General features: G+C 47.7%; 2 protein-coding genes across 7 annotated transcripts; one reads left to right on the top strand and one right to left on the bottom strand.

The window, feature by feature from the left end:
* Positions 1 to 776: 776 nt before the first annotated feature.
* Positions 777 to 5,613, bottom strand: ARFIP2 (ARF interacting protein 2). Of its 3 annotated transcripts, none has more exons than XM_008008621.3 (8): positions 5,486 to 5,613; positions 4,574 to 4,714; positions 4,227 to 4,323; positions 3,395 to 3,513; positions 2,993 to 3,214; positions 2,295 to 2,452; positions 1,973 to 2,147; positions 777 to 1,526 (listed from the first exon to the last, which is right to left on the bottom strand). In XM_008008621.3, the coding sequence occupies exons 2-8, from the start codon at positions 4,670 to 4,672 to the stop codon at positions 1,371 to 1,373; spliced, it is 1,026 nt and encodes a 341-aa protein (XP_008006812.1). In that variant the 5' UTR covers positions 4,673 to 4,714; positions 5,486 to 5,613; the 3' UTR covers positions 777 to 1,370. The 3 variants fall into 3 exon arrangements, with proteins under 3 accessions (XP_008006812.1, XP_072874903.1, XP_008006820.1); XM_073018802.1 differs by having other exon boundaries at positions 2,834 to 3,214; positions 4,574 to 4,674; positions 5,486 to 5,589; XM_008008629.3 differs by having other exon boundaries at positions 4,574 to 4,674; positions 5,486 to 5,586.
* Positions 5,614 to 5,692: 79 nt separating this feature from the next.
* On the top strand, positions 5,693 to 7,307 carry TIMM10B (translocase of inner mitochondrial membrane 10B). 4 transcript variants are annotated; one of them, XM_037999789.2, is made up of 3 exons: positions 5,693 to 5,808; positions 6,010 to 6,117; positions 6,297 to 7,307. In XM_037999789.2, exons 1-3 carry the CDS (start codon positions 5,773 to 5,775, stop codon positions 6,471 to 6,473), a joined length of 321 nt encoding a protein of 106 aa, XP_037855717.1. In that variant the 5' UTR covers positions 5,693 to 5,772; the 3' UTR covers positions 6,474 to 7,307. The 4 variants fall into 4 exon arrangements, with proteins under 4 accessions (XP_037855717.1, XP_008006835.1, XP_008006839.1 ...); XM_008008644.3 differs by having other exon boundaries at positions 5,694 to 5,808; positions 6,010 to 6,105; XM_008008648.3 differs by having other exon boundaries at positions 5,741 to 5,918; positions 6,010 to 6,105.
* Positions 7,308 to 12,092: the final 4,785 nt, after the last annotated feature.

Below are 12,092 nucleotides of genomic sequence, written 5' to 3'. Positions count from 1 at the left end.
TCCTGCTCTGTTGCCCAGGCTAGACTGCAGTGGCACAATCTCAGCTCACTGCAAGCTCCACCTCCCGGGTTCACACCATTCTCCTGCCTCAGCTTCCCAAGTAGCTGGAACTACAGGCGCCCTCCACCATGCCCAGCTAATTTTTGTATTTTTAGTAGAGATTAGCCAGGATGGTCTCAATCTCCTGACCTCGTGATCCACCTGTCTCGGCCTCCCAAAGTGCTGGGATTACAGGCGTGAGCCACTGCGCCCGGCCTGGTCTCAGCTTTCAAACTGACATCATTTCCACCCCAGTCTATGCCAGATGCTCCTCCTTGGTGCTCCCATAGCACCCTGTACTTCTGTATCCTAATGCTTATCACTGTTTTGTAGTTGCCTGGTTACTTGTCTCTTTCCCCCAATAGGCCCTAGGCACTTGGGCAGGGACTGTTTTATCCACTGATGTTTCCCCAGGGTCTAACGCAGTGCCTGGCAAATGAAAGCACTCGGTAAATATTTGCTGTATGAATCAATGCATTATGGTCAGCAAACCCAACCCCCTCTGGATCTGGTGCTCTTAAGATCCTTAGCTATCTTGGTGCTGGCTAAAGGACAAATAAAACTTTGGCTCCAACTGGGGCTGGGAGAGAAGACTGGGCCTTCAAACCATCTCTGAAACCTGTGACTTCAGCTGCCTGGCCCCAGCTCTTGATAGGGTTCTGGTGCATGATTAGACTGAGCATGTTTCCACCCAGGCCACCCTCCTAGAGTCCCCCACAAATTGACCTCACTGGGCCTGCTTTTATGAAAGGTTTATTCCTAGTGCTAGATCCCAATCTTCTCGGGCTCTAAGCACAATTAAACTGGGTGGGTGGGTGAGGGTAGGCCTATTCAGATGCAAGGCCAGCAATGGGGCTCCCCATTTTCCCCACCCCTTTGGTCCCAGTCCCCTTCTCTGCAATGGGCACGCATAGAGGAGAGACAAAGGGTATTAGACGCAACATCATTGGCCCAGGGGAGTATGAGAAGAGCTGCCATTGGCTGACAGGGCATTTTGAGGCTCTGTCATTGGTCAGGGGGCACACCCCAGCCTGAAGAGTGATGCCATTGGCCAGGGAGTGGTTTTGTCATAGCCGTTGGCTGTGGAGTGGAAGGAAAAGATCTGGGAATGAAGCCCTGTGGCCAGGAAGATAGACAGGGCAACAGCTTCTGGGCCTCCAGGCCCTCTTCCCACCATAGCAATGTGGGCAAAACTGGTGTCAGGCCCCAGCCAGAAAAAGGAGCCCAAGCCAGAGGGCAAGTGACAAGGGATGTCCCATGTCCAATCTCCTACACCCTGGGGCTGCCCTTCCCAATGTCCTTCTTGATAGCCAAGGTGGGCTGGGAGCAGCTCACTGCTCCTCTAGCCAGGAGGGTTTCTCAGCTCCTGGAGGCCGAAGCTTGATGTTGAACTGCTGCAGGGTCTGCTCCAGCTGTTTCTGGTTCCCAGCAAAGTAGGCGGACACGGCATTATGGAAGAGCAGCAGCTGCTTGTGCATCACCTTGATCTGGAGGTCCAGCAGGGTCAGCTAAGGCTGGACTCAGGCGCCCTTTTTGAGGGTCTATGAGCCTGAGCCCAGGCACAAACCAGGGGCACAAGGACTCTGCTCTGATGGTGCTTTTGGGGTAGGGGCTGAACTCTACCCAGGGAGTCAGAGAAGGGTCAGTCTGATGGAAGAGACCTCACTGGATTTGTTGGGCCTAGGGTTTTGGTATCCCAGCTCAGGGGGAGATTTTTCCCAGTTATGTTCCTGGGACCAGCAGCCAAATCCTCCAACGGGAAAGGGCCAGGAATTGGAGGGAGGGTGATCTGGAAAGGCCCAGGGGTTGAGGGGGTAACATTCTACTCCCTAGCTAGGCTGCATTTCGTCATTCAATAATGGGGAGGGTCTGAGGGGAAGGTTAGTGTCACAGATGAAAAGGTGGGCTAGGGTCAAGGGGGTGGGGTAGGCACCTTGTTTTCTTCCAGGAACTTGAGCTTGATGGCCACATCTCCCCGCAGCTTCTCATACTTGTCCCGATGGGCCTGGAAAGTGGCCTGGGCACTCTCGAGTCGACCACGTGTCCCTGCATCCCGGGGGCCTAGGCTCAGCTCCTCTAAGTCTGTTCGGTAGGCATCATATTCCAGCCTGGGAAGGGGGTGATAAAGGCTGGTCTCCACCCCTTTATCCTCAAGACATACTCTCCTTCCTTCCTGAATTCTTATGCCCCTAATGCCCAAATTTCCACCCATGCCAGCCAACTCCCCAAACCCTAAGCCCTGCCAGTGCCCACACCTGGCAGCCTCATACTGTTTCACAGTCATGAGCGTGTCTTCCATGGTCTTGGTGACCAGTGTGTTGATGCTAGAGACAAAGAAGTTCACAGCTCCTAACAGCGTTTCCCCATTCTTGCATAGCAGTTTCTGTGTTTCTGCATTGTAGCCAAACTCCTCCTGAGGGCAGAAGGGAGGAACAGACCTTGAATAATACTACCTACCTGACTGGAGCTGTAGAGCCCTTCATTCCCCTCCTCCCTGGGGAGGAAACAGCCAGCAAAACTGGAAGAACCAAGGACTGCCTCCAGCAAAGCTCTTTTAGCTAAAAAGTCAGTGGGGTCACCCTGGGGATACCTGGGGTAGGAATGTGGGTGGTGGGCATTCTTGGATAAGTTCACAAGACTGGAACAGTCTAAGAGCTAGTGTGGCAAGCAGGGCAGGGGCTCTGATTAGGCTGAGCACTGAAGGCATTCTCCCCAATGCAGAGAGGGGTTATTTGTGAAGCACCTAGTGTGCCCCCTCCCACACCCCCTCCAACTTCTGGACCTCTGTACAAACCCTTAGGCTGCCTCCACAGGTGAGTGCTGCTGGGGGTAGGGCTGGGCCCACCCTGAAGGGGTTCTCTCTGTGGGCTGCAGGAGGGAGGGAGGATGACGAATGACTGCCTGGGAGGGCCCATGCCCAGTTCCCCCACCCTCTTTGGTCTGGGTGAGGCACCTGAAGCTCTGGGGACTTCTGGCTGAGGTCAGCAAAGGCATCACCTAGTGCATGCTGGGTCTGCAGCAGGCTGTAGAGGTGGGCTGTCAGTGCCCGGCCCAGCTGCAGGACACTCTCATACTTGCGCTTCGTCTCACGCAGCAACTCAATCTGCAGCTCTAGCTCCAGGTCCACAGTCCGTGAGCCTCGACCAAATCGTTCTGATAACAGTTGCTTTGTGCACTGATTGGGAAATGGGGAAATAGATCAGAGACCCTAATAGCCTCCCGACACAACAGGTATCTACCCCAACACCACCCAGGCTCCTACTCTCAGCCACAGATGGGATATTACGATCATGAGGAAAGGGGAAAAAGGTACCCATAACGAGTTTTGGGGAAGTGAGAGGTGCTCAAATCCTACCTTATAGGTGTTGATGCCCCATTTCTTGACGATGTCAAACTTTTCTCCAGCAATGCCCCGAGCCACCTCATCTCCAGGGCCAGCGGGAGTGGTGCTGTGAGATGGATGGCGGCCAGACCCTAAAGGATCAAGTTCTCTGACACCAGCCTCTCTCAGATACACCAGACACCTCTGTGGCCCCACCCATGCTTCTCTCCCAGCATATGAAATTGACTTCCCTGAAGGAGATGCTAGAGACAACTGGATTCTCCTGTTTACTAGGAGGAACTCGGACCTTGCACAGTGATAACCAAATCCTGATATACATATGGCCTCCTTGGAGGCCAGAGGAGGGGTTTGCAGGGAGTTGTTGGTGTATAGGGGCAGAGGAAACAGAAGAAAATACACTGAGTTTGGCGGCAGCAGGAGTCAAGGATGGTGGGTCATGATAACAAGAAACCTGGTTGCATTCCCATGTGGAATCTTAGTGTGAGATTCAGGGCTGTTTGTTCCTCTAAACTTTAGAATCTAAAAATTCTGAAAAGCCTCACAAAGTTCCAACTCAGCCTAAAGCTGTAGAGAGGGGGCATTCCTGTGAAGTAGATCTTAACTTGACTCAGGTGGTGGCAGGGAAAGGACGAATGAGCCATTTCAGGGGCCAAGTGGCAAAAGGGAAATGGATGGACAATGCTGGGAGTTGCTTTTGGGCTGAGGAGAGTCCATGGGGTTCCTACAAGCAGAAGTTCCTAAGATCTCCAGACATAATTCAAGCTTTCCTAGACATGTCCTATGCTTCCCCAAACCATTCCTGTCCCCTCCTCCACCCAAGCTTCCTATTTCTGAACATTCATACCTGTGGGGATGAGTCCATCACCAGAGCCCCCATAGCCACCAGACACAATGCTGGTTTCATTGAGGTTGGGTCCTGACACCATCACTTGCTGGAGGTCCTATAGGCCAGAGAAGAGGGGTTGCTTCAGGAACATAGGGACTGCAGAAGCATTTTGGAGGTGGGAACAAGTTTGAATTCAAGCATCATAAAGACACTACACAAGGGAAGTCTGCACAGAATCAAAATGATATGTAAAATTAAGGGAGTCAGATAAGTCAGGGGAAGGCTACTGGAATGGAGGGTGAGAACCCAGGATTTATAAATTGGATTCCTAAATTGAAACAATTAGAAGAATCAAACAGAAGCACCTGCTCCAGCCCATCATCTTCAGGAAGCTGCCTGGCTTCGCCGTTCCCGTGGATAGGGATCTCCATTGTGGCTGCCTTCCCTAGGATCCCGTCCGTCATGGCTAGGAAAGGTATTCGAGTAAAACTCTCCGCCCCAGCACCCTGCAAAGCCCAACACAGAAGTTCTGGGCACTGGCCAGCACTCTAGAAGAAGGAGGCCTCCTCTGTCATTTCTTTAAAGGCTGTCCCAGGGTTTGAGTGTCCCAGCGTTTGGTCATCATTCCTTTCTTCAGGTATATGTATTTCTCCCCTCCAAAATGCACATTTGTACACAGGCACACCAAAGCACGGTGTCTTCTCACAAGCCCCCAACCTCACCAGGCCTCTGGTGATTATTCTACACTCATTCAGTCATTCAGCAGACATTTAGTGAGTGCCTACTGTGTCAGGCACTATTTGTGACAATGAAAATACAACAGTGAAGAGGGAAAGTATGCTCTCTTAGAACTTATCTCCATGCAGGCGTGTTTATGCTGAGCAGGAGATGGACCCTTTCCGGGGCTCAGGTCTTCACCCCCCATTCAGGTTTGTTCTCCATTGCTTGGCCTTTCTCACTCCTTTAGTGTTTCTTCCCCCTTCCTTCAGGGGGTCTCCCCTCCTCCGTCTCATACAACTCCTCTTCCTCGGGCCCTCCCCACCAGGCCTTAGTTAGAACAGTTGGTGTATGTTCCCAGTCTCTGGCAAAAGCCTGTCTTTACCAGGATATCGGTGATCCCTTCCACAGTCAGTATCCCAGGTATGTGAGTCCCCGCCCCCACCCCCATACACCTGGACATCAGGTGTGTCCTCATTCTTCCCCAGGGCTCGGGGCATCTTGCCCTCTGGACAGGTTTGTGCGTTCAACTTCCCGTCGCCCAAGCATGTCCCTCTCACCTCGGGCCGGGCCGCTCTTCCCCTCAGGGCGCCAGGCCCGGGCCGCGCGGGGACCTCGGGCTCCAGTTCCCGTCGCGATCCTAGCAGCAGGTCAGGGACTCGGCGGAAGTGACGTCCTCTCCGGGCAGAAGAAGCCGGCCACGTCGCAGATTATAAGGGCGGAAGTGACGTCGCAGCCCGGGCAGGGCGATACTCTAGCTTGGTTCTCGAGAGCAGCGAGAGGTTACTTCCGGGGCGGCACCGAGAAGCTGAAACGGAAGTGGCGTAGGGCATGCGCCGGTGGCGTGATGGAGCCGCAGCAGCAGCAACAGCAACTGAGAAACGTGAGTGAGAACTAAGTCGTTTCGGGGCCAGACGTTCAGCTCGCATTCCTGCACACATCGCGGAAACCCCATAGAGCCAGGAATCTGAGGGCTGGAAACTTCGGGTTATGGTGCGCGGGCCTGGGAAACTTTGGGCGGCGCGACCTTGAGTAGAAGTGTGGGGCACATATCGCTGAGTTCGTGGTCCCGGTTTTCTCCCAGCTGCGTGACTTCCTGTTGGTCTACAATCGGATGACAGAACTCTGCTTCCAGCGTTGTGTGCCCAGCTTGCACCACCGAGCTCTGGACGCTGAGGAGGTGGGGAACTGTGTAAGGAGGTTACGCTGCAAACAGAGTTTAGCGGTAGACTGCTTCCCTCCTCACCCCACTTCTCCTACCCCTGGTCCTGGCCTTCCCAGACCCTCACCCCTAGGCTGTGCATGGGGAAGGAAGGAGGCGGGCCCGACAGGACACCTTTATTTTCCGCTTAAACCCTATCTTCCTTTTAGGAGGCCTGTCTGCACAGCTGTGCTGGGAAGCTGATCCATTCCAACCACCGCCTCATGGCCGCTTACGTGCAGCTCATGCCTGCCCTGGTACAGCGCCGCATCGCAGACTACGAGGCTGTCTCGGCTGTGCCAGGCGTTGCTGCTGAGCAGCCTGGGGTCTCTCCATCAGGCAGCTAGCCATCCCCAACCCCAGGAGGGAAGGCCCTGGATGGACCCTCAGATTTAAGGACCCAGTGGACCTTAGGGTTGGTGAATCCTAAACGGAGAGAATTCGAGGTTGCCTGAAAACTGGCTGTCCTTGCTCCTTTTCCTGGAGCCAATATACTCGCTTTTTACTCTGTTTGATTTATATTCTGGGCAAGGAAGCTTTGCATACTTTATTGGCATAATCCTTTGTTCTGTCATGTAGCCATATCTGCTGGCTTCAGCCCTGGCAGCTGATAAGTTGTCTTCTATATGTAGAAGGAAAACCTGAGTATTTGCAGGCATCTGGTTAAAGCAGGGTCTGTGTGTACAATTTTAAAATGAGTAATATGTCAGGCTTTATCTTAGTTTACAACAAAACTACGAGTAAGCGGTATTAGCCTCACTAAATAGATGAGGAAGCAAGATTCCAGAATGTACCAGAAGGCCATTTGATACAACAGGAGATTGGTTCCTGCCCAGATGACAGAAAATGGGAGTTCTGTCTAGTTGTCCTTAAGTCTGACTGACTTCAATGGCTTATAACCGTGAACCAAGTATTTGTTGGTTCATAACTATTGTTTTGTGAACTATGTCTTATATGTCTAGAATTCTGCTGGATCTAGGGAAAGGAGAAGCTGTCGAAGTACAACGGATCAAAAAACCACAGGGCTTTTGGGCACTGCCTCCTTGAGAAGTTAGTGGCCACAGAAGAGAGATGAAACCTGTAAGAAGTCTGGAGTCTTGGAACTTCAGCCATTTCCCCAGGTTGTTACTTTCTTAGCATGTACAGTCTTCTCAGGATGAGCAGTAAAACCTTTGAACCAAGGTCTGTGTGCTTGTCTTCACGGGCAATCGGGAAGGGAGAAAGTTGGGGACCATATTCTGCAATACAGCCAAATCTGAGGAAGAGAAACTGAAGGGAGAAGTAGATGGCAATGGTTATGATAAAAAGGATAAAACGAAATCTTCGTGACTTCCTTAATGCTACCTTAATGTTTCACTGCTTGTCTAGAATCTCCTAATTCCAGCTTTCCATCATCTGCCCCACATTGGTCTCATTGAGTACATTCTGTGATTTCTAATTCCAGCCTCTCCGTTTTTTTCTCATTATTGCCTCCCCCGCCCCCCAACTTTGTGTAATTTACTTCTGTATTCAGCAGCCTGAATAGCATATCATTCCATCACCCCATTTTCTTGCCACCCTTGGCCATCTTTTTGTATCATTCCATTTATTCTGTCTTTTCTATTCCTGCTAGAGAAAAACAGTTGTGTAATGAATGCCACTAAATATTCAAAGCCTCCAACCTCGACCTAGTCCTCACACCAGCATGCACCTTTATGGGTTCCTGGTCCATTTCCTTCTCTAATTACCATTGGCAGTTATTTTACACCTTCACAGCTGTCTTTAATCCCATACCCCTCATCAGGTGACCCTGTTTCCTGTTTTAGAGGAATTGAAGCTCTTAGACATTGGTTTCCACAGTAATAATTTTAAAACTTGTTACAACTACCCACAAAGCAGATGTTCTATCCTATCTACAGAGCAGAAAATTGAAATTCTCAAGTAGGGTATTAAAGTGCAGATCTGACTTTAAAGTCCATGTTCATTTTAACACACCAGGCTGCCTCTTAAGATAGTATTTATTGAGCACCCACTTTGTGTAGGTTCTGATTTTGGTAGATGTCATGCTTTATCTTAATCTTTACCACAACTGTAAGTAAGAGGTATTAGCCTCACTTAACAGATCAGGAAGCAAGAATCCAGAATGTGCCAGAAGGCCCTTTTATACACAGTATCTTTTTTTTTTTGAGACAGTCTCGCTCTGTTGCCTAGGCTGGAGTGCACTGGCGCGATCTAGGCTCACCGCGACCTCTGCCACCCGGGTTCAAGCAATTCTGCCTCAGCCTCCCAAGTAGCTGGGATTACAGGCATGCACCACCACTAATTTTTTTGTATTTTTAGTAGAGATGGGGTTTCACTATATTGGTCAGGCTGGTCTTGAACTCCTGACCTTATGATCCGCCCACCTCAGCCTCCCAAAGTGCTGGGATTACAGGCATGAGCCACTGCTGCCGGCCTATACAAAGTGTCTTATTGAGAAAAGTGGTTCCAATCATGTTTTTTGCCCCATTTAGCTGCCATCTCTTGAACAGAGATGTTAGGAAGGTAAAAGTTGCTGACCAGGACCTTACCCACTGAGTGGCATTCTGTCCTTGGGAAATATAAATGCAAGTAAAACAGGTTTGAACATCTTAACTTCCAGAAGACAGGAGGATGGGACCTGTGATACTGTGCTGCTGGTGAGAGGACCCTTCCACATCAACATGTGTGTGTATCCTTGGAATCAACTTCCATTGTGAATTATCTGTGCTCTCGTCCTTCCATGTCACATAATAGTAATTGCTAAAAAAGAGCTAGGAGCATAGATATGTCTGACTCTAAAGCCTTTGCTCTTTGAACTTTGAGAGCTTCTATCTGTACTTAACCTGCCTCTAGGCATGAAAAAACAAGTGTCCCTCAGTCTGACCTCTGTCTTAATCCCTTTCTTAAAATTTCAATCTCTTGCCCTGGTTCTTTCCTGTTTCTAAAAATATTTAATGTTCAGGAGAAAAACTTTATTCCTACCACTCTGCCTTCCATAACCTGGTCCTCAGGTCTTGCCATAAAGTGATAGCCATTGGCATAATGGGAGCAATGTGATATTCCAAGCACAGCACTAAAGAATAGATGTTGACAAGTTTTATCATATTATCATAAACATAAACTTTGGAGATACTTTGGTGTTCTTGCCATTGTGACTTCAGAACTGCCCACTCCTTTGCAAAGCCTCATTCTTTTGAGGCTGTTCATCCATACAACCCTCTCATTACTTGTCTACCACTCTCATTTAGTACTACTCTGCTGCTACTTTACTCTAAATAGCTAGCCCTTGGTCTTCCTATCCACTCCTTGATATTTTAACATTTACATAGACACTTTATTTGGTGTTTTGTCTCTTAGTTATTTGGCCCAATCTCTGATGATTTCCACTCTGTCTTGGCCACTCACTCCGTTTGTCATGTCTTGGCCATTATCATCACCACAAACTGCTCTATCTTCAAAATACTTGCACCTTATTTATTGACCATATTCCTTCCACTTGGTTTATTGAACTATTCCATCATTCTCTGATTTCACTCCAACCAATGCTTCTACTTTCCATTAGTACCTTCCTTCTTTAGATTGCTGTATAGCTTAAACTAGTGGTTTTCCTGCAATAGGCTGAATTTCCTTGCCTTTCATCTCTTTTTGAACCCTTAAATAAAGTGAAACTTATCTGTGCCTGCATTTGGACAGCTAAATGCCACCCAAGGAAACAACTGTGGAGAAATTTATATCACTATGAATCCATGGTTATCAGCTTCAAATGTAGTCTCAGCCCCATAGTCCTAGATTTTTCTAGTCATTTTAACTTTTCCCTGCCAATAACTATCTCAAACCAACATTCTTAAATCTCTTGTCACTCCCCCGCACCATTATCTTCACTTTATGCAAGTAACTGTTTCTTACCTCATAGACAAAAGTAGAAGGTATCGGTAATTCTCTAAACATCCTCCAACTTATTTACCCACACATACGCATCATTGTTTCTCTTGTCTAAACAAGGCAAGCATACCTCTGTCTAAGGCCAGTGCTTATTCCTGTTCTCAGAATCTTAGTCCTTCCCTCTTGGAGGATCTTTGACTTCCACTTTACTGAATTCTTCTCATCAGTGTTTAAACATGCTAAAGACTCCCCTGTTAATAAACCACTTCATATCTCATTTCCCCTCCAGTTACGCTTCCATCTTTTCTACTTTACAGTTAAACTTCTCAAAACAGATAGTTTGGGCCTCTCCATATTACGAGTCATTTTCCATTTGCATTCCTCAACCCAGTCCATTTTGACTTCTACAACCCTCATTCTATTGAAATGGTTCTTACCAAGGTCACCTTGGTGATCATCTTCCTGTCGGTGAATCCAGTGGTTATTTCCCAGTCCTCACTACCTCACTTTTCAGTAGCATTTGGTATAGTTTTCTAGTTTCTTATCATTGATACTCTTCCACTGGTGTCTTATTGTACTGTCATGGTTTTACTACTACCTCTTTGACCACAGCTGCTTAGCCTCCTTTGCAGGCTCATCCTCCTCCCAGCCTTTAAATCTAAAAGTTTTTCTAGGTCCTGTTCTTCTCAGTCTAATTTTCCTAGGACGGTTTCATCCCCACTCTGAACTTCAGTTACTGGTAACTTCCAGATCTCCTCCAAGCTGTTTGACATCTCCACTTAAGTATCTCAAAAACATCCCAAATTCAACATGTTTCCTAATAAACTATCCTATGCCTGGTACTCATCCAGTTGGAGAAGATAGAAGGCATTTCCCTTTTTCTCCTATCACTCAATTGCCAAATCTTATGAGTTTACATTTCTAAATATCCCTGGATTCTCACTACCTCTATCCACCCTCACCGTAATCTCTCACCAGGATTATTGCAGTTGCTGCGCTTCCGATACACACTTTGTATCCCTTCAATCTTTTCTTCACTCAAGCCATAAAATAAAAACTAATGCTTAACCTTTGTAATAGCTTCCCATTCTTAGGATAAAAACTGAGATTCTAAATATGACCTACAAAGGCCTGCATGATCCAGCCTCTGTCTACTTCCAGCTTTATCTTATCAGTAACAATGGACTGTCAATACTATTTGCTGAATTTATTCAAATCACACTTCACTCTTTCCTTCTGTGCTGTAGCCACACTGGCCTTCTTTCGCTTCCTCTAAATTGTCATATACTGTTTCATCTCAAGGCCTTTGTATGTGCTGTTTCCTGGCTTACAATGCTTTCCGCCTTTATCTACTCATTCTTGAGATCCTAGTTACTATTTCCTCAGATAACTCTTCCCCAGACTCCAGCTCCCGTAATTCCTCATGCTTTTGGTATATCACACTTTTTTCAATATATTTTTCAAATTTTACTTTGAATGATGTTAATTACAGCATTTGAAGGGGAGGATCTAAATTCATACAAAATGGAAGACTCTAAAATACACCCATTAAACTGCTAAAAAATAAATTGAGTGGTGAGAATACAACAGAAGTCCAATTTAGATTCTGAGTGTTATCACCATGTGATTCTTCCAAGCATATATGTGGAACTCCTGGAAGCTATTTCATATTCTGGTGGAAGGACACAAAACCACAGCATGAGAAGGAATTAAGTCCTGAATTATTGGCTTCATCACATCCACCCTCTTTACCCCAGAATGGCACAAAACAAACAGTTACCACACCCTGCAGACATTTTGGTGTAAAAGAGGTGATGATTAACTGGGGTGGAAAGATCACGAAGATCTGTCTAGAAGAGTCTCTTTCAAGTGAGTTTGCACACGCCATCAAGCAACAAGCCTATCATTAATTAGGGTTAGGAAACCAAGGTTCAATTCTCAGGAAGTCACAATTTCATTCATTTACTCAATATGAATTTACAAAATGCCTACATATTACCAACTTCCACGTGCAGTCATTTCTAGATGAAAAAGAAAACTGGCTTCTGAGGAGGGGCCACCAAGTTGCCTCCCCAAGTCTATAG

Source organism: Chlorocebus sabaeus, chromosome 1 (assembly GCF_047675955.1).
Source record: "Chlorocebus sabaeus isolate Y175 chromosome 1, mChlSab1.0.hap1, whole genome shotgun sequence".
NCBI classification, from domain to species: Eukaryota; Metazoa; Chordata; class Mammalia; order Primates; family Cercopithecidae; genus Chlorocebus; species Chlorocebus sabaeus.
This window is presented reverse-complemented; position numbering and strand designations above follow the sequence as displayed.